This window comes from Patella vulgata, chromosome 5 (assembly GCF_932274485.2).
Source record: "Patella vulgata chromosome 5, xgPatVulg1.2, whole genome shotgun sequence".
Lineage (NCBI taxonomy): Eukaryota > Metazoa > Mollusca > Gastropoda > Patellidae > Patella > Patella vulgata.
In genome coordinates, this window is record NC_065883.2 from 17824332 (window position 1) to 17847841 (window position 23510).

Genomic DNA, 23510 nt, shown 5'->3' on the forward strand with positions numbered 1-23510 from the left:
AATTTTGACATTTATGTATTTTTATTTTTTAAAAATGAGATAAACGCAATGTTTAACAAACAGTTTACATAACTAAACCAATAAATTTTTATTCAGCTGACATCATCTACAGTCAATTAATTTATGATAATAGAGTTTAAAACAATAGCAAGCAAGTAACTAATCATGTAAATTCCTTTTTTGGTTTGCACAGTACATGAACTTCAACTTGAAGGGAAGCTAGCCACATTAACGAATTTTGTCAAAATACTCAATGAAACGTTGGTTTTCGGAAGTGGTTCTTAAAGGATTTTGGTTTGCACAGTACATGAATTTCAACTTGAAGGGAAGCTAGCCACATTAACGAATTTTGTCAAAATATTCAATGAAACGTTGGTTTTCGGAAGTGGTTCTTAAAGGATTTCGAATAACCTGAGTGAAACAGACACAGAAATTAATATCTATTGTTATGCCCCTTTAAGTTTGGAAAAGAGCCGGAGTGTATTTTCACAAATGAGGACAGACAAAGCAAATACTACACCAAATCCTAAAGCCGCAAATGCCCCTTTAATATCGTCTAAATACATGGCCTTCAGCTCCGTACTATCTGAATGAAGACATTCTTTAGGGCGTTGGTCCTTATATCGAGCCTGCTCCCATCTTTTTAGAACACCTCCATCAAATAAATGAAACATAAAACGCTGAATTTCGGGCGTCAAAGGAGAATCTGTAGGAAGAGCGAGGGCAACATGTTGTGTTGCCAGTACATTTGTAATTGTGTCAAATGTACAGTCATTCCGCGAGAGCTTAAACAGAAGAGGGTCTAGCGAAATATAAGCATATTTCCCTTTTGTAACTCGGTCAATGTGCTCTGTAGCACTTGTTGAAAGCACACCGGGGTCGGACTTATTGAATTCGAGTATTTTATTCCAAGCTTTCCGCATGTCAGCCCGTTTGGCTTCTCTCAATAACGCAGCCGTCAGGGTGGACGGATGGACACCCCATTTCCATCCCTCAAGTTCTACCATCTCTTCGAGACTGTTAAACGGTTTCTTCTCCCGCCTAACAGAAAGGGAAGCCGTTAGGTTACCAGAATAAGTCGCTGCTATCACCACACAAAACAACCATAAGGAAAACGTCAGAACCCTACCGGTCCAGGTTCGTGGACGAATACCATCACCTCCTAAGAACAGACATCCAGCTACTGATAAAAACAGGTTGGATACACCCACAAATTCCGTTGCTGGCGAAGTTTTATGATGTGTGTTGTCTTTATTTACCGGGTTAACCTTTTCCAAAATATAAAAAACGATACAAATTCCAACAGCGGCGGAGAATAAAACATAATAAACTTGTAGCTGAAATGGCTGCATGATATTTAACCATCCTTTGGTCGAATCATCTTCCTTTCGGAACACCATGCCAAGTCCCTGGGTAAAAAAAGGCGGCAAAATAAAATCAACCACCCCTTCCCTATCTGGAGTCAACGTAAGCTCTGCTACTGCCATGTCAACTTCGCGTCTTATCATTTGGGCTACCAATCCGTCCCACGAACCATTGACGAGGTTGCCCCATTGGTTATCTTCTGGTTCCACAAACCTATACGTAAAGTTTAAAAACCTGGACATAGCATCACAAAAGGTCTTTGCGTAACCTGAGTATGTAATGTTTCCACTATCATTATGCTTAATAAAAAACTGCGGCGCGACATGAGAAGTTATGATAAAATGTCTACCATTGAAGCCATACAATGTATTTGGGAAGAGGGATGATTTTGTGTAGGTTCGTACAAGAGCAAACCGTCTGTTAGATAAAGTGAACGTGAATACACCCACAGAAGACTCGAAGCACGAAATAATTACAATATTTTCCAGAACAATTTGGTCAGTATTAAGAACCGAAAATACACATGTATTATCATCACCAGGAACAAATATCCAAAACGACTTATGACTGAAGTCTGTAGATCGATTAGAACGAGCATCTAGAGTATTTGCGATTGCCAAGAGGTTGAGAACATCATGGCCCCCAAACAGAATGATTGAAATATTTGGGAAATATTGTTTGTGTATCATTAATAACAGAGATGTCTCTTGTCCTTTCCAGTCGTGAACATCAAAAAACGCCGCTGGTGTGTATTGTGTTTCCACAGAGTCGTAAAAATCCCAAAGTAAATTTAAGCCGTGACTGTCATAAATGACCACCAACCTCATCCAGGACATAATATCACTGATGGTAGCGATAAGTTCTAGAATACGGGGGTGTTTCGTGCTGTATTCTCTATCAAATAACGTTGTTTTGTTTACGAAATTCATTCGGCCACTTTCGTGCGAACATACTGGGAAGATAATAGACATGACGATGACGTATATTGAAAAAGACACAAGCCCCAAGAAATGCATCTTATGGAAGTGCGCTGACATTTCCGATCGTAAGTGTAAAATTATATTCCACAGAAAATCACAGCTGGGTGGTAGTCAAACAAATAATCTACCAGTGTCCACAAATATCTCCGTTTTATTAAATACTTTACGAATCCTTGTATTGGTCATCGTCAGTTACCAACATTAACCGAAAATAATCTCCAGCACTTCTCTCACCGCACAATCATTTTTTGTATTAAGAAATATAAATATCCACAAAATTACCAACACATTAAAACTCTACATTTAGATATAAGATACAAAAACGGAACGTGTGGTATTTCACGAACTCGTGCTTTTGCTGAAATAATTTACCTCGTGAATGTACACCTAAATCATGGTTATATACTTGGCAAACATAATAATGATGTCTGTTAGATTAAAAAGAATGTACTATATTGACGGATTGATTTTCTCTATTTATTTGTTGACACCGACATAACCGAACACCATTATTTCTTGTCCTGAAATAAGCCCGGGTCTATAATGGCCGAGCCATTAGCTAATGCAGAATCACACAACATATTCACCTGGTTGGTTGTCTATTTTGGAACATTATGTTTTCTATTTTAAGGAATACGGTGACCGTGATCTGAAAAAAATAAAAATTTGAAATTAGATTTCAATTACCGTAGTAAGGCGGTAAGTGAAAATATTTTTACACGAATGTAACGTACACGGAAATTGAAATATGGAATATCTTAATACGCGGATTTCCGAATCTAATTACATTACATTGTCGATATAATGGTTCATTGTCAGTTCAATCATACATGACAAATCACCATGCCGTTAAACCAGCCATAGTCATCCTTATATACATCATAATTTTCAATAGAATAAATACTTGAATCTCAAAACAGACAATGTTTTGCAGTGGTGTGGTCATGCCCGGTGCCAACTCCTTGTTTGGATGCCCCAAGATTTCAAGTATAGGGCCTAGTACTCATAAATGTGAGAAAGGAGGACATTTTAAATACGTAAAAACACATGAATATACATATACAGTGATAATATCATTCTGTACACAGAGAACTACCTAGTTCGAGAATAGATCTCTGCCCTGAATGGCCGCCATTTCCAAAAATTAGTATCCTATTCTGTAATGCGGCTCTACTCCATTTCATATCTGTCATACACAAAATGACTAAATAAACCTTTTCAATTATTTTTTTAAAGATACATTATGGGAGATTAGATAAAGAGTTGACAGATCTCATTATTATAGTTAAAACTAGACAATTTAAAGGGAATTTGCTGAAAATTTCAGTGAAATTGATCCACTCTAAACCGAGAATTTAGCGATTGAATTTTAGGCTTAGTTTCGATCATCATTACTAAAGTCGGTACGATAAGAACATGGTCTCCATTATCCATTTTTGGATTTAATCGTCAATGAGCGTTGAGCCGCTGATCGGATTCCAATCCAGTAAATATCGTAGGCTAGCAAGAGTTGATTATGGTCTGGGTAAGTTAAGTAATGTCTAATTAACAATTTAGGTAACATTTCAGGCCTAAAGAAAGACCTGAAATAGGTAGATTTAGCTTTTGCATAATGTATGTTTAATAAGTGAAATAAATACTTCTCAAAATTTTCGAAGTATACTAAAATCGTCGATTTGGTACTTAAAATGTCAGTCATCCAGCTTAGTGTCCGTTCTCAAGCGGAACTAATTGTAGACAGACAGCGTTAGTTTAGTATACGGTAATATTAGATTCCAAAATTGTTTATTTAATTTTAATCTCTGATTGGACGCCCCAAGTACCGACTTTCAAAAATTGCTTGGTAATATGTTTACCTGAAAATAAATGTGTCATTCAAGATAGTACTTAAAATGTCGGTCATCCAGCTTAGTGTCCGTTCTCAAGCGGAGCTAATTGTAGACAGGCAGCGTTAGTTTAGTATACGGTAATATTAGATTCCAAAATTGTTTATTTAATTTCAATCTCTGAGTGGATGCCCCCTGTACCGACTTTCATAATCTGCTTGGTATTTATATGTATATCAGAAAATACATGTGTCAATCAAGATGTTTTGCGCAATGTATTCTAATCTGTTTACGTGTAATTATAGAGCTACAATTTCAGTGTCATTGGACAAGGAAGAAATCTTAGGTAGCAGATTAAATTAAAAACGAATTTATTTATTTATGTTATTACGGTACAACGGAGCCAGACACTTTACAAGTTAAAACTAGAGAATCAATAGAAACAACGAGATTTAATCTACATAACAAGCATTCTTTAGATTTATTAATCAGGATTTCTTGCGCCGGATAATAAGCCAGACCAGAACAGATCAGATGTCAAATATAGAGTTTAAAGGGAAGACATCACTATCACCATGAAAATTAATGAAAGTTATTTTGAAGAATACCATTTTCAAATTAATAATCTTACCGAAAATTCAATAACTGACCTTATCTTAGGGATAACTTGGCAGATTTGTCACAAATTTTGCATACATTCTAACATGGATGTAAATGGAAAGTCCAATAACTTCAAATCGAACATTATTATTTTACCAACAATTATACCTGAAAACAAAACTTCCAATGCCAGTTATTATTTAAGGTCATAGTATCGAATTTAGACAATTATTAATATGTTATCAAAAGTCTACTAAATTATTCAGGTCATCTAGTTTAACCCGAACAACATGGTCACTTTATTTATTTTTATCTGTAAATATATTTGTATCTGTAAATATACTATTCTTATCTGTAAATATGATTTTTATTAAAGTTTATGATTTAAATATCGAATGATTTTAAAGACAAAATGAATTTATTAAAATTGACTACTTTGATCAAAATTGAGCACTGTAATCAAAATTGTGTACTTTGATCAAAATTGTGTACTTTGATCAAAATTGAGTACCCTGATCAAAATTGAGTAATATGATCAAAATTGAGTAATATGATCAAAATTGAGTAATGGAACCAAATAATTCATTACTTTTATAAAAATTGATTAACCATATCAAAATTTTATTACGCTTGAGTACGTCGCTAATATTGTGCCTAGTAAAATGAGTTATTTTTTTTTCTTGGTGAAAGCTATAATGGCTCTTTAAGTATTAATTATGACAAATGAAGCCCAATGAGACAAAAAAGTACCTGTTGCCTGGTCAGACAATACAGAGTTAAAATTCAATGACATAAAATATATAGATTGATGTAATGAAATAAAAAAGCCCACAAGGGACAGTGCTTAACTAGTCTCGATAAAATAGTAGTTAATGAATAGTATTCTAAATAATTAATCGAAATAACGATTACACACCGAGTGCTTAGCAAATAATTTACGTAAACTGAGTATACATCGTTCAAGATAAAATTTAAATAGTTCAATAGATATTAAGTGTTTGCCTATGTTACGAGAGACATTTTACACTATATCACATTATCTACAAATAAACTGGTAACTAGCCTATTGATTTCAGGACCATTTTCGATTTCTAACCATTTTCGATTTCTAACCATCTTATTGCATGCATGAACATGATACGGGCTGTTTAAACCTAATTGAACGTTTACCATTAAAGACTGTTTTGTCCATTATTTTTCTTCCCTAAAAGAAAATCCAAATAGTCTGTCTGAGGTTGTCAATTTTCATCAGTTTAATTTAAAATCAAAGTTAGCACAGCTGTTTTGCCAATAATGTTCTCAATATACCCTAAACAATCAAAATTAATTCACGCCGACAATTTTATGTGTCTTAGACAAATACATGTAATAATATTTGCTGTCCTTATCGTACAAACAGCCCATTCTCTCCGTAAAGGTTATGTTCTGTATCCTCGACCGTAATGACAATAATCATTACACTACCATAGTGCGTATTTTTGACTTTAAAGATGTACTCGAACGTTCTAGCGAATGTCGCTCTTAATGGTTTGTGTTCAGGCATAAAAATGATGTGTTTTAACAAATTATGTGTCTAGCCCCATACAATTTAAATTTTTGTTTTAAGAAATTAAGCGGATGCCTCAGTATGTTTATGTCTATATCACACCTTCCCGGTATTATTGGCCATAAATTACCCAGGTTTTCTCTTGTCTTCAAACCGTTTTAAAACGACCGAAGCGACCTACGTTCACCCAGGTTTCAACACGTTCACGCAGGTTTCAACACGTTCACCCAGGTTTCACCACGACCTGACCACCGATATCCACGTTTGACCCAGGTTTGCTCACCGTGGTCAAATACTGCGAATGTGTGACAAGGGCTTTACTAAGTTTAGTGTAATGCATCGACAGTGGAACCACTGATTTTGTCAAAAATCATAAAAAAGAATTATTAACTTAGTTGTAATGGTAATCATTTAAACCGGGTAAACTTTTCCCTTTTAACATTTTAAAAATTGCACAGAACCTTAGGTTAAAATCGATTTTGATAAAACTTTCAAAATAAGCACCAAATGACCCACTTTATCGGTTTCGATCAACCTTCGACCCGATTTCAAAGTTTTGCACTTTTTTAAAAAAAACAAATTATGACGTCACTTTAAAAGACTGGATAAGTAATAACGATAAACGCCTCGACCAGGCATAACTTCACATCAGATATTACTGATTTTGTCAAGAATCTTAAAGAAAATAGAATTATTAACTAAGTTATAACGGTAAACATTTCAACCGGGTAAAACATCCCATTTAAAAAATTTTTAAGAGGAGCTGCACAGAAACTTTTGTTTACCAACTGATTTTGATGAAACTTTCAGAATAAGCACCAAATTTTAAAAAAAAAAAATTTTATGAAGTCACTTTAGGTTAAATATCAAAATTTAATTCAGCCGATCGATAGCAAATTGTGAATGGTTTCTAAAACTATATAAAGATATTGAAAATCGGATAAGAATTCTAAGACGAGATATATTTTAAAGATTAACCTAGGTTTTCAAAATGGTGGCACTTCCGGTGAATTTGAACTTGCCTCCTATTTACAAATATTTTTAAATAAGGCAAAATTAAAGAAGTTGAACATTTGTGCTCGGAAAATTTTGTTGACATTTTTGGCTTAATCCCCCATTTGTAACGGATTATGAAAGTTTCAGCTCGAAAAGTTCAAAATAAAAAAGTTACACACAGAAATCTCAGTTTCCAATTTAAATCCTAAAATTACGAACACATACCAGTTGGTGAAAACCACATTGAAATAAATTCATAAATAAAAAAAAGTTTCCTTTGATGTCTAATATTGGTCTTATTTTAGCTATGACGTCACTTCCTGATATGACGTCTTAGATATTTATTAAGCTTTTGAACTAAACACCTTTCTCAGATAGTACAGTGTTTATTTCTGTAGACTATTCGGCCACCCAACCCCCCAGAATATGTCTAGAGATCACATACAAAGTATTTGCTCCACTGCCTTCTATCATATACATCGAATTGGAAAGATCCAACGCTATCTCAGTTATGAAAATAAAGAAAAACTCATTCACGAATTCATCTCAAATAAACTAGATTGCCACAATGGTTTACTATACGGCTTACCAGACTATCAGATTAACAAACTACAACATGTTCATAATTCAGCAGCTCGACTCCTCACTAAAACTAGAAAACATCAACACATCTCCCCAGTATTGCAACCTTTACATTGGCTCCCAAATCCGCAAATAATTTCGTTCAAGTTACTCCTCTTCATCTTCAAAACGTTAAACGGCCAAGCTCCATTTTATATAAAAAGTCTTGTAAACCCTATACTACCAACAGAAATCTCCGTTCCCAGAAGAAAAAAAAAACATCTTCTAAAATTTCCAGCTATTAATTTACGACTTGGAAAACGTGCCTTTTCTTATGCGGGTCCTTTTCTATGGAATAGACTACCACAGTCAATGAAACAATTACCGTCTGTGTGCCATTTTAAATCTCAACTCAAAACATTCTTGTTTCAAAACCATGATCTGTAAATAATCAGTGAATATAACGCGCTTTATAAATGACAATGTTATTATTATTATTCTTTTCCGAAAACGCGAGGAAGAAAAAAAAATAATAATCTTTATGAAAACCATAGTTTTTATACTAGTGTAAAAACTAATAAATCACAAGAGACACAAACCTCGTTCATTAATGAACACATACTGTGTATTCCATAGAATTGTATCCCTTGTATTTCCAGTTCAATTATTACATACTATTTCATTTATATCACTCGTTAAGTCGACGCGATGAAAATAATACGACTAAATGGCTTTCTGTTGTTGAATTATTGTAAAACCAAAGACCACTGTCGATATATCTGCTTCAACAAATGTTATATGTGATCTAAATTAGAATGTAATGAGAATTAAAACAAGACAATTAGTGAACTACTTACTACATGATATATACTTGCTGTAGTTAATCTTGCAATGAGACTATATTGGCCTAGCCGTTACAATTCCCATCTCAGTGCCAAGAAAACTAAGATATTAACCCAGTATAGTAATTGATTCAGATGTTTATTCACCAGTATGATTTCTCCCGTTTTAATATTGACTCAATCTGTGGATATCGATAACACCTATAATAATAGACTATTAATATTTGATTACCTGAAAGGCGTTTCTAATATGTGTAACACTACTACCACACTTTATTTAATTTCACGTTTCAACAGCTTCTGGCAAACAAATAAACATATTTCTGATGTAAAGTTTGTATGTAAGATAATACAATTACAAAAGTGTTTATACCTCGCATTGATTACGGAGCTACAGGTATATGCTAGGTTCAAATTACCGCTAAACCATTTTCCATTTATTTGCCAACCACAGGCCAAATCGTCATCAAACAAAAAGTACATACTTCACCACGATTGGATATCCTGGATGGCAACAGAAGCTGGAAAATTCACGGGTTCATATTGTCAGCGCACAAATCAGTTGGGTTTGTTAGTGAGATTAATGTTAATCGTAAAATGTAATATGAACACTCAGGGTAGTATAACGATATGCCTGTATCAAATCAGCACTGTTGAACCATGACAATGGTTAATATTTTATCGGTAATAGGTTCTGACATGAAGATTCTTTCTTTTGCAGTAAACCATACAAAAGATACATTCCCACGCAAGAATTTATCGGGGAGTTATTTTTTTTCCAATAAATATATAGCTATTGTGATATACATGTATATGGAAATTAGAAACACCCAATCTTAATAGAAAAATACTGGGTTCCCTGAACAACATCCATGGGGCGCGCACACGACAGAAATGTAAAAGTATTCCTAGAGTGACGTAAAAAAAGCTTCATATCTGTTGATCTAATGGTTAACGGTTGTGATAACATGGAGAGAATTGAACGTCCAGTAAATTCTGCAATTAGCACATGATAATCCAGGAATTTACTTAGGCTTCGATATTTATGATGGGCAGACACAAGCGGGGATGGATTCTCCCCCAATCAAGTCAGGTAATAGACAAGGCGGATATTTTGTTTTCGATTAAAATGTTTTGAGAGGGATTTGAAGAAAACTTTTGATAGACAAATTAGTTTGAATATGTTTTCGTCTAAATATTTTAACAAATAAGACAGTACTGTTTACGTGGGAAGGCATATATAACAATAACGTGATTTTGTATTATAAATTCTCTGAAAAGATTAAAAACATTATATTATTAAAGCTATGGAGTTTCCATCGCATGATAAAGATGTCCATAGATTGGAGGTGGGTAAGACGCTGGCTCGCTAGCCTGGAAGTCGGGTGTTCGATCCCTGCATTGGCCGAGAAAGTTCATCCCGATTTTCCGGCGTGGTTCCCCTTGTCAATGATGCAGGACGGAGGGCCTGACAAGGACAGCTGTCTAGTCGTTCGGATAGGACGAAAAACCGAGGTCCCGTGTACATATTGGCGTGCATGTAAAAGACACCTTGACAGTTGGAATTCGATATAAGAGTAGGCCACAGTGCCGCTGTCCGGGCAAAATTTCCCTCATAGCACACTGTATGGCGTATGCCCGTCATCATTAGCCCAGTTCGGAGCAAAAGAGTAGGACGTTAAACCCCATTTCATTTCATTTCTCAAAAGAAGATTAAAAACATTATATTGTTAAAGCTATGGGGCTTCCACCACACATCTAAAATAATTATATGATAAAGATTTGCCACAGATTGATGAGTCGATTAGGCGTTACCTGATGATGAATATCAGTACTGAGTGCTTTAGTCTGGTAACACTTGATTAATGTGCAAACGCATTATCTTAAAAAGGTTTGATATGTTCCAATCCATATAATAATCTATCGATGTTTCAATAAACCGGTGTTATTTTACTTATAGATAGTGGCACATTACTGCATTGCACAATACAAATTACTCATAATTAATATAGTATATTAAATTATTAAATGCTGGATAACTTTCAAAAATACGTTGTACATTTTTATCGCAGTTTGAAAATCCTAACGCCAATGGTATATAGTCGAGCGATCGATGAACTGGCCTACAATATTCCGTTTTTATCAATTAGACCTATTGTTCGGATGAAACAAAAATCCGAATTCAACCCGTATGTACATAGGCGTGCATGCAAAAGAAGCCTTGATATTTGGAAATTGAAAAGAGAGTAGTACCTCGGGACGTGTACTAAAAGTATACAAAGACAAAAGAGTAAGAGCAATGTGCACTCACGTTCAATATACGTTCATTTTAAATACCCAGAAATATACAATTGTGCATGAATGCAGCATACATCAAGCCAGTCACCGCGCCATAAAGAGAATTGACAAAGTACCAGAATAAAGCTAATGTTAAGATAAACAGAAAAATGTCAGCTAGATAAAGCTGACTCAGGTACCTTACGTGATCGATCAATACCCTTCACAATAACAGCTTCTTACTTAAAGTTACCCAAAGGCACTATCTTATCAAGGTGCAACACCAGTTTGTTATTAATAGTTAATGGAATAAATAAATGCAATACTGAGTATAAAGGATTGTGTTATGTGATAGGTAACACGAAAATTACCTCATTACTTTTAATCTTCATAGTTTAATCTTTAAAGATAAGCGTTTGAAAAGTAGACTTTTAAGTCATTTCCTGTAATAAAGAAATGAGTAACTTTTGTCTATTCTAAATGCAAATCCCTGAAATATATTTCTAATTACCTCCAGCAGTATGATTTTTAATGGGAAATATTGATTTTTAAGGATGTGTAAGCCATGTAACATTAGGTGAAGTTACCTTTTGTGTTGGCGTTAGATTATTTTGCAGACAGACCCGTTGTTGTCAAGTCGACACCAACGGACTCTTAACGTCTATCCCTGACAACACATAGTAGTAAGATCGGTAAAATTTAAAAATAAAGTTCACAGATCTACAACATGTGGCTGGCCAAAAACGGTAACACTTTAACACCAACGTTGCAACCCTTTGAGCTGTCGTTGCTGGTTCCCGTTTCAACATCCAAAACTTAATTGAATATGAACCCTTTTGAGATGTAGGAGCTGGTCCCCGATTCAACCGCACGGAAATATAAGCCAAAACTTAGGATTTGATGTTGAGAATAATTTAGGTTGTGGATAGGTGGTTATGTGCATCGATTTGTTTTTGCTGTCCATGTCAACGTTTTAGCTACAAAATAAACAATAACATCAATCAATTCCTGTTAGAATTTCACTGGTTAAATGGCTGCGGGTTTAACTAATGTTTTATTTTTGTCGAAAGAGATTCGAAAATAACTATCCTCCGGAGGTTAGCACCAGAGCGAAACCATGATATGTGTTATTACATAGTTTGCGTTAGTAATTGAGGTATTGATTGATAACACCAGCTCGGCGCTTGGTTTGATAATCTCAGATTAAAGTGAACGAGATAATGTTATTATTTATAAATCATATGAACAATACATATGTGTAAGTTCCGTCAACACAAATCCAAGTTTGTTTAGTTTCCATTTGCATCGTTAAAGTATAGCGTCGCAAAAGTAGTAGTAGTGTATGGCTTAACGTCCATATCCACCTAGTATGATATCGCAGATAAGTGTCACACAATTATCTGTGTGCCTCTTAAGTAGTGTAGTGTTTGTTTGATCCGGTTTGATGATTCACGTCATCAACTAAAACATGAATGCAGATGATTGGAGAAAATCTGGACATATCTGTACTGATGCTAAAACCAAATGTTTAAACGAGAAGGGGGATCACGTGGCTAAGTGGGTAAGACGCTGGCTCGCTAGCTTGGAGGTCGGGTGTTCGATCCCTGCATTGGCCGAGAAAGTTCATCCAGATTTTCCCGCGTGGTTCCCCCTTGTAGGTGATGCAGGACGGAGGGCCTGACAAGGACAGCTGTCTAGTCGTTCGGATGGTACAAAAACCGAGGTCCCGTGTACACATTGCCGTGCACGTAAAAGATCCTTTGACAGTTGAAATTCGATATAAGAGTAGGCCGTAGTGCCGCTGTCCGGACAAAGTTTCCCTCACAGCACACTGTATGGCGTATGCCCGTCTTCATTAGCCCAGTTCGGGTCAGAACAGTAGGACGTTAAACCCCATTTCATTTCATTTCATTTTAAACGAGAAGATTTATAATTATTCAAAATCTACTAAACTCTTTCTAAGACTTCTTTTCAGACAGTATGCCTTTAGCGAGACCGGTGCACCTGCCCTAATCCCAAAATAAATAGATGGCACTAATTTAGTACTTGTATATATCTCTTTTTATGAAGTATATCGAGCAATCAAAGAGCTTATAACCAGTATCTGCAGACTCCTCTGGCTAATGAAGACGGGCACATAAGAGGGAACATGTGCATAGACAATCGTGTTTCCGCTTATCCTTCGTTAAATAACAACTGCCAAGGATTCTTTTAAGTGCACGCGGGAGTTCTCTTCGATTCGTTGTCTATTTCCAGTACTCCAGTGGCATTTCTGTCAGGTTCACTCAAAAGGCTATTAATCCACTTGAAAAACTTTAAGATAGGAATGTTCATTACAGTAAGTCATCCTAATAAACCACAATAATATAGTAGGGTGAATTTGGACTCAATAGTAAATGTTTAATACGTCATGCTAATCCGCACAGTATTACATAATTCAGTCAATTATATTTTAATGGATCTTAATCCACCTTAATTACCCACCATTTATATCTACTTCATATTGACTTATATATTTCATTAATCACCTGTCTCCAGTATTCTTTGTTTTAAACTTTAAATTGAGCTTATAAATTATAATTAACGTCAACGGGCTATAGCGTTTAGTTACCAGGGTATATTGTTTGTAGATTTATAGGATTAATGCCCTAGGCGATGCATGGGGATATATAGACCCAAAATGACAGAATTTGGGAAGAGCTGGCTATACACGTGTCTTGGGAGATCAACTTAGATCACATACCTAAGGACAGACCTTATTTACCTGTATTTGGAGACATAAGTTTATGTCAATTCCCATATCCACATTGGAGCTTATTTACTATTAAGCATTGGACCAATAATTGTTATATTAATTGTCTGTTGTGATATTTGTTGATTACTGTTTACCAAAGAATATAGAGAACTATTAACAACCATCAACAGTCTTGTCTTCTTTTAATCAACAACGAAGATTCCAGAAAATACACGAAAAGTGCACTTGTACAAATGGGGAGATTGCTTTGAGTGGCAAGATTTCGTTCGTACCTCAAACAGCCAAGCGAGAAGTTTAGAACGAGCTAGAACACTTTCCAACAATATAAATATTCAAGAAAGCAGAATTGGATACCAACAGTCCTGAGGAAGAAGAAACCACAGCTACACTAACCCTAGATAAGCAAAAGCGGGAAGAAGGCGAAAATGTTCCGGTCATCTAATCCAAGATATCCAGACCATGGTGGAAATTCGTACAGTCAAGACGTTGGAATATTCAAGCCGACGTCATCAAATGGAGCTTTAGATAACAGAAGACAAAAAGGTATGTGGTCTTTTTATCAAGGTAATCGCCATGCGCCATCTAGTTATTGTCAGTTTAATTATCAACATCATAGTCCTCGTGCTCTTGCTCCTAAACATGATTATAAAGTCAAACGATCTGTTTCTTTAAATGTTCAAAGAAATAAAAATAAAACATCGGCTAAAACCGATCGCGACACTAAAAGAAAACATGAATATGAAACACGGAAATTCTTTATGAGGCAACTTCCATTTTTGCAAATTGGCATACGAGCGTTTCATGAAATTCAAAATTTAAATGGCGTGATAAAGCAACAGTTAAAAGCAGTGATGAAAAAATTAGACGTTACCCATACTATTAGGAACACGCCTATTCAAAATCTAAGCCATGATAAATGTAACATTGAAGCTAATAAATTAAATAGGAAAATCTCTGAATTGACCTCGGAACTTGAAAGCGCGCATAAACATAAACTTGAGATGCACCTTGATCTCGACGAATTATTACGTTCTAAAGAACAATTAGAAAAGACCCATGGAAACGCTATGCTCGAAATTGAAAGATTGGGCGTGAGAGAAAACTTTTTAGAGTCGAGCAAGAGTGACATAATATGCGAGCTTATTGAACATCAGAAACAGATCGAAGACCTTAAAGAAGAAAATGAACATTTAAAACAAGATTTGAACAATTGTTACGACTATGATGAAAACGATTTTTGTGAAGGTCCACCCAATACATGGCCCTGTAATAACGGGAACGATTTTTATGATGGCCCACCCAATACTTGGCCCTGTAATAACGGGGACGATTTTTATGATGGCCCACCCAATACTGGTCCATATGATAATGGTGGTAACGATTTTAATGATGGACCACCCAATACTTGGAAGTATAATAATGGAGATGATTTTTATGGGGGTCCATCGAATATGCGTCCATATAATAATGTAGGAAATCATTTTAATAATGGCCCACCAAACAATTGGCCAAATAACAGTGGACCAAAACATAAAAATAAATTTAGAAACAAATCTTTTAACAAGCGATTTTAATTATTTTATTTACGTGATAAAGACTGACAATACAATTACCTTGATAAGCCACATACCTATTCCAATTTATATTTATTGATATTTGTATTCTATATACTTAGTGTGTGTTTCATTATGATTTTTTATATTTCTGTTTTATAATTTTTATTAAACCGGGTGAGGGCACCCATATCCACTATATGTCGACTCCCATCCGCTTTACAGAATTTGTTAATTTTTATATTTGTACTTATATATGTTGATATTGATATGATGTATTATGATTGTTTTTATATGTTGCCGATTTATATTCGGGACGAATATTTTTTTTAAAATCTGGGAGTATTATAGTAGGGTGAATTTGGACTCAATAGTAAATGTTTAATACGTCATGCTAATCCGCACAGTATTACATAATTCAGTCAATTATATTTTAATGGATCTTAATCCACCTTAATTACCCACCATTTATATCTACTTCATATTGTCTTATATATTTCATTAATCACCTGTCTCCAGTATTCTTTGTTTTAAACTTTAAATTGAGCTTATAAATTATAATTAACGTCAACGGGCTATAGCGTTTAGTTACCAGGGTATATTGTTTGTAGATTTATAGAATTAATGCCCTAGGCGATGCATGGGGATATATAGACCCAAAATGACAGAATTTGGGAAGAGCTGGCTATACACGTGTCTTGGGAGATCAACTTAGATCACATACCTAAGGACAGACCTTATTTACCTGTATTTGAAGACATAAGTTTATGTCAATTCCCATATCCACATTGGAGCTTATTTACTATTAAGCATTGGACCAATAATTGTTATATTAATTGTCTGTTGTGATATTTGTTGATTACTGTTTACCAAAGAATATAGAGAACTATTAACAACCATCAACAGTCTTGTCTTCTTTTAATCAACAACGAAGATTCCAGAAAATACACGAAAAGTGCACTTGTACAATAAGACCGCAATATGCCAAATTTCAAGTAGATTCATAATTCCAATATATCAGTGAAAATTTAGTTCTTTAAAGTCACAAATTTCATTCATGAATTGGCAGTCCCCCACTGGGTCGTGGAATCAAAGCCAAGAGTAATGTCCTTTGTTTTCATTGCCAATTCGGATGACTGAGAGTCAGCAATAATGTCTAGTTCTCTTGCTATCATGCTCCACAGTTGTGCGATTTTGTATTTGACTTAAGTTTCCTTTGGAGATCACGAATGATTTCATTATATGTATTTTCAATGACTATTATTCTTCAAGGTCATTGCAGCTAGATTGACCTTATTGTACACATTTCTCTCCGGTTTATAATCAAGGATGGTTTCAATGGTATCGGGAAATTACCGCCATAGCACACTGTTTCGTTTCATTTAAATAAAATGAAATGGGGCTTAACGTCCTACTGTTCTGCTCCTATACTGGGCTAAAAAAAGACGGGCATACGCCATACAGTGTGCTATGAGGGAAATTTTGCCCGGGCAGCGGCACTATCGCCTACTCTTATATCGAATTCCAACTGCCAAGGGATCTTTTACGTGCATTCCAATGTTTACACTTGACCTCAGTTTTTCGTCTCATCCGAAGGACTAGACAACTGTCCTTGTCAGGCCCTCCGTCCTGCATCACTGACAAGGGATCGAACACCCGACCTCCAGGCTAGCGAGCCAGTGCCTTACCCACTTAGCTACCGTGGCTCCCCGTTTCATTTATATGACAATATAGGATACCTGCACAATGAAGTAAGGACAGAATAAACATACAGCCGAGGCAATACAGTGGCATAAATTTAAGGGTATCCCACCCCACCCCAGCACAATGCATAGTTTATGGACGTTAATCTCCATTTGATTCCATTGTTGGCGATACGAAGGCTAGGTGTGTCAAGTAGGATAACGGTGAACATATATTTACATACGACTCTCCGTGTGTATTTTTATATTGAAACCGATTATTGATACTTGATTTCTGGTATTATTGAACACAATTTATCCCGAGATAACAGTTTTTACTTAGATAACAGTTAATATGAACATCTAAAATGGGAACATGACCATCTGTCGTGAAGCAGATAATGTTGTTGATTTCCAAGAGATTATCGCAAAATAAAATTGTTTATGGCCGTGGAAAGTAACGAATAGCGTGTGAAACATCGAAAACGAGGATTGTGTAATCTTATTGTTCAATGATTTTTCTAATAATGGAATAGGAGTCGATGATTAATTCGTTACTATGACAACAAATTTTGATATTTGGACTTTTGTGAGATTTGGTCGAACTATTTGGTGTTAATTCAATTCTGGGTCACCCAGATATGAACAAGGGGTTTTACATTTTTCTGTGTATTGTCATTGGCACAGAATCGCGTCAATTATTTGAAAACAGGGTCATAGGATTAACACCTATCTGGGGCCTTTGTGCTGCACAATGTATTGCTTACTGTATACAAAATCAGGTAAGTCGTATTTTAACTCAGTCGATCTTCCCCAGGATATCCTTTTCGTGTGTCCCTTGTCAGTGATGCAGGTCGGAGACCATGGCAAGGAGACGCGTCTGGTTGTTCGGATAGGATAAAAAAAAACGATGTTAAGGTTATCCCACCCCCTCTTTTTCATATAATTTGAAATGTTTGCTGGGGTTCTTTAAATAATTATGAAGCCATAAATGAATACACATAAACATATTCGCTTTTACACATAAGTCGGACTTAAAGAATATGAACGTTTGATTTGGTGTTTATTTTTTCTTTAATGGGACTACTTGGCATCTGCGACCTGTGAATTCAAAACGGATTAACGAAAGGTGCATACATTTTTTTTATATTCGGCATTTTTCGAAAACTATTGGTAAGCCTAGAAAATAGGATATGGTATTTGCCATTAAGATTTAGGACTGGATAATCCTCGAATGATAAGACCTACTTGCGGGCAAAATAAATTTTAAAAAAAGATTACGAGGGTGAAATAGTTCGATAAAATGCCATTTAGTTTCTTAATTTTGATAGGATTGCTTGAAATACTGTAGTGGTTGACCTATTGCAAGGAAAAGAAGGCTATATACATTTAATGACCACGGTTTTATCCATTGGTTCATTCTTCTTTCTTCTAATCCAGTAAACAATGTATAAGGAGGTACATGTACTATGGAAACTAAAAACATTATCGGCCACAGACAATGCACGAATTATGTTCGTGATTGCATTGAACAATGCCCTTGATCATGTTTTTGGTATATTCAGAATGTCCTTGATTGTCTAGAATAATGCCCATGGTCATGCTTTTGTCACATTCAGAATGCTCTAATGGTCCTTGGTTGTATAGAATAATGCATCTGGTCATGTTTTTGTATATATTCAGAATGTCCTTGATTGTACAGAATAATCCCCATGGTCGTGTTTTTATATTCATAATGTCCATTTTCTTATATTCATAATGTCCTTTTTATATAGAACAATGTACATTGTCATGTTTTTTTCTATATATATATATATTCAGACTTGTGGGTCATGCTCTGATGAAACAGAACACGTGTGGATGTTCCAGTGTTCGGTTTGTATATTACATTTTAAATTCTGTAGACAATTTGGGAGTAACAGTAGGTCAGTAAGGCGCTGTCTCACTAACTCGTGATCTTCTAGGATAGAACACACAATATAGGATACCGACACAATGAAACAAAAGAGAGAGAGAGAGAGAGAAATGGGGTTTAACGTCCACCCGACACAAACTAGGTCATTTCGGGACTAACATATGGTTTAATTTTATTTCAATAATTCGCTTGCGCGTAGGGGTCTTTAGCAGTGGGGGGGGGGGGTGGATGGCTGAATGGTTAGCGTGCACGCGCTGTATCATAAAGTCTGTCATTGAGTCGACTGGCGTGGTTTCGAATCCCCGGTTGTACGTGGCAAGGAGTAGGGTCGCCTGTCCAACCTCGTGGGTTTTCTCCGGGTCCTCCGGTTTCCTCCCACTGCTAAAGACCCCTACGCGCAAGCGAATTATTGAAATAAAATTTAAAAAAACCATATGTTAGTCCCGAAATGACCTAGTTTGTGTCGAGTGGACGTTAAACCCTATTTCTCTCTCTCTCTCTTTAGCAGTGGGGGGAAACCGGAGGACCCGGAGAAAACCCACGAGGTTGGAAATGAAACAAGAAAAGAACAAACAATATAGGATACCGACTCAATAAAACAAGAACAGAATAAACAATATAGTAAAGAGCAATATAATTACAGATTCAGATTTTAAAGTAAAGATTTAACATTTGGTTGGGGGGGGGGGGGACATAAAAATTTCAAAACATTTTTCAGAAAAACTACACATTTTTGTATACACCCACATTTTCATGTGGACGTATTATGCCGTCGCCCCTGTTTGTCCGTCCGTCCGTCCGGACGTTCGTCCACAATTTGTTTGTGGACACTCTACAGGTCACAATTTTTATCCGATTTCAACGAAACTTGAAATATAGGTTTATCTCTCTAAGATCTCGGTTCCTTTCGATATTGGCATGTATCGGACCGTACCTTCATGGATTATGGCCCCTGATTGTACGAAAAATCACGTTTTTAGATTATGGACCCTATATAGGTCACTGTTTTATCCGATTTTGTTTAAACTTAAAATGTAAGTTTATAACCCAAAGATCTCAGTTCCTTTCAATATTCGCGCATATCAGACCGTAACTTCCTGAATTGTGGTCCCTGATTGTACGATTTAAAATTTCGTGAAAATCGGCCCAAAACTGACAGACAAAATGGCCGCCCCTAGTACTCAAATAGCGTAAAAATGTGGTATATCAATGTTGTTGACCCTCTAGAGGTTACAATTTTCTTCTGATTTTAATGATACTTGAAATGTAAGTTTATAACCCAAAGATCTTGGTTCCTTTCGATATTTGCGCATATCAGATAGTAACTTCCTGAATTATGGGCCCTGATTGTCCGAAAAATTGCGTTTTTAACTTGAGGTCCCTCTAGAGGTCACAATTATTATCCGATTTAAAAAAAAACGTTCAAAAATATCACTGTTACACCGTAATGTTAATTGAGTTCGAATTTCGTGAAAATCGGGCCAAAACTGCCGGACAAAATGGCCGCCACTCGTACGCAAATAGTGTATAACATCTGGTATATCAAGGTTGTGAACCCTCTAGAGGTCACAATATTAAACCGATTTTGATGAAAGTTGAAATACATGTTTATAACCCAAAGATCTTGGTTCCTGTCGATATTAGCGCGTATCGGATTGTATCTTCCTGAATTATGGCCCTTGAATGTAGAAAAAAATCACGTTTTTAGCTTGCGGACCATGTAGATCTTGGTTCCTTTTGAAAATCGCGTATATCCGAACGTCACTTCCTGGATTATGGCTCCTGTTTGTTCGAAAAATCGCATTTTTAGCTTGCAGATTCTCTAGGGGTCACAACTTTTTTTTCCAATTTTAAAAACTGTTTGAATATATCACCATTTCACCATAATGAAGGATGAATTTGAATTTCGGGAAAATCGAAATGAAACTGCCGGACAAAATGGCCGCTCTTTGTACGTAAATTGTGTAAAAGTATGCTACGAAGAATGTGGATCCTCTAGAGGTCACAATTTTTATCCGATTTTAATGAAACTTAAAAAATATCTTTATATCCCAAAGATCTCAGTCCCTTTTGATATTTTTGCATTTCAGACATTAACTTACTGGATTATTGCCACTGATTGTACAAACAATCCTGTTTGTTTTTATCTTGTTCTCTATCCATCTCTTGCAAAATGTAGGCGTATCCTGCCTGCCAGCCGCTGGTTTTATAACAAAATGTAGGCGTATCCTGCCTGCCAGCCGCTGGTTGTATAATAGTGTTGTATTAAACATCGCTAAAATACAGAAGCCTGGTTATATTCAAAAAATCGCAAATGGTATTCTTATATATTCTTTGATTCTTATTTTTTTAAAGTTTGCACCGAATGAAATGACGTGATAACATATAAAATAAAAATCTCCAATAACAAAACGGGAGTATCTTATAAAGCCAGTGTTAACATACCTTTCTATTGTTTAACAGGAACCTGGGTTGAAATGTTCAAATGTCGGAAGCTGTTCTATCTTCGGCTTTGAAGGCGGTGAGACAATTGATTTTATACACCCTCTCCCCTCTATTGTAAAGTGGTTAGTGTGTCATATTTGTTTTGATATCCTTGTTTAAAGATCAAAAGATTAAACAAGTCGATTATCAGCATTATATACTCTATGGAACCGTATAAGAGGAATAAGTGGGAGAGATACCGCGATAGGAATTCTGATGGGTTGCGATACTTTTTTTCCCTTGCAGAGTTAATTGATTCAACGCTATGTTTTAAATGTGCCCGTATGAATTAAGATTGCTATTCTGAAGCTTTGTCAACACATTCCATTTATGTCGACATAGCACATGGCGATATTTTGCAGACAGATCGATATGCACGTGATATTGTCTATGCATTTATTACATCATAATGTAATCTAATTTTTTTTTAATGTAATAGACTTTAGACATCCTAACACCACCTTACAGATGCATTATGAAAGAATTAGATACAGAGATTTCCGGTCTTGCTATTGTAGTTCAAAAAATCAAAAATAGATAATGAAAAATTATTATACTGAAAATTTTAATCAAACTGCTTTATTCTGTGCGAAATTATGAGTGTTTTAACGTTTTGACAAAATGTAGCGTAGTTTGTATATTATCGTAGCAACGGTACTTTTTATCGTTAAACTCTGAAATGGCCGAGGTATTCTAATCTACTTGAAATTGGGGCCAGCCGATGCCGACAATAGGCAGATTTAGCTCTTACATAATGCATATTTAATGATACTTTTGAAAGGGATTTTTCATGTTATAGGATACTATATATCTACGACTCGCAACGAATCTTAAAACGCATGGATTGAGCGATATCGGTTAGAATTTTGTTCAAATTCTAATTTGAACAACTCCTATGTCGAACACGGGAAATCGTAAAGGGCATTACGACCGGCGATTTTGAACGAGAAACAAAATCCCGTTGGGGCATAAAACATCAATATGTATATCAGCATTCGGCTCATATAGAACTATCTACTTCGAGAATAGCTCTCTGCCCCGAATAACCGCCATATTAATAAAAAAAAAATAGTGTACTATTTTGTAATGGGGCTCTTCTCCGTTTCAGATCTATAATACGCAAAAAGACTAAATAAACCTTTTTAATTTTATTAAATGGAAGTGGAATAAATACTTCTACTTAGTGGTTTCGACTAAAATGGTCGATTTAGAAATTAAAATGTCGGTCAATTAGCTTAGTGTCTGTTCTCAAGAGGAGCTAATTGTAGACAGACAGCGTAAGTTTAGTGTGGTACATCAGTTGTGTATAGATTTCGTCGGGTGAAGGAAAATACTATACAATCGACATGTAGCATATCTGAGCCACTGTATATGTTGGACTCTGGTTGAGCAATAATGAATATTACTATGAAGTAATCAAGTTCAGAATCGACCAATAGGCATATACATTCTAAACACTGACATTGTTTCTATGACCCGTCTAGAGGAGATGAGCATCGACATGGGTTCCATTCTTAGTATTGTAATTCTTTGTCTAAACCCACGACACAACGTGCGTCACGGCATCCCCTTCAGTTAGTGCCTGAAAAGCGCTAATACCTCTTTAATTTTGTCTGACCACAACCGTCTCTTCTACAGGGTATATTCCAGAAGTTCCACTTGTAAATATAGTCAGAAGTAAAGTGAATATAAATTATGTAGATCTTAAATGGGGTGCTGTCACAGTAGATATTCCTATTGTACATGTGATACAAGTACAATGGAGCGATGACGACCATTGGGATACTATTGGTATGGTAAGGTGTACATGTTTATAATTAGCAAATAACATCGATAGGCCTAGCCTATTTTCTGACAAATTCTGCTTTTTTCGAAGTTCGTTCTTGGGGCTTAACGTTCGCTTGCACCAAGGGTGATATCGCAAACATAATCTTTATACGCCTGTGTCAAATTATAGTTGTGTACATGTTATTACTGATTTATTTTCTGTAATACAATAAGTTATTTATAGACAAAAAAGTCCAATTAAAGGTTGATTTTCATAGATAAAAGTCCATAACAGAAAACTGATAAATGCTATTCAGATATCAAATCCAAGTTATGATTATTAAATAATCTCAATCGTTAC

The 23510-nt window shown here is 35.6% G+C and overlaps 1 protein-coding gene across 1 annotated transcript; it reads right to left on the bottom strand.

The window, feature by feature from the left end:
- Positions 1 to 8865, bottom strand: LOC126820975 (glutamate receptor ionotropic, kainate 2). The gene is made up of 2 exons (XM_050549211.1): positions 8732 to 8865; positions 1 to 2994 (listed from the first exon to the last, which is right to left on the bottom strand). Exon 2 carries the CDS (start codon positions 2400 to 2402, stop codon positions 447 to 449), a length of 1956 nt encoding a protein of 651 aa, XP_050405168.1. The 5' UTR covers positions 2403 to 2994; positions 8732 to 8865; the 3' UTR covers positions 1 to 446.
- Between the last annotated feature and the right edge of the window lie 14645 nt (positions 8866 to 23510).

What these genes read in the sequence shown, in the direction of transcription:
- LOC126820975 (XM_050549211.1), bottom strand. Translation starts at nt 2,402, where the DNA reads ATGTCAGCGCACTTCCATAAGATGCATTTCTTGGGGCTTGTGTCTTTT.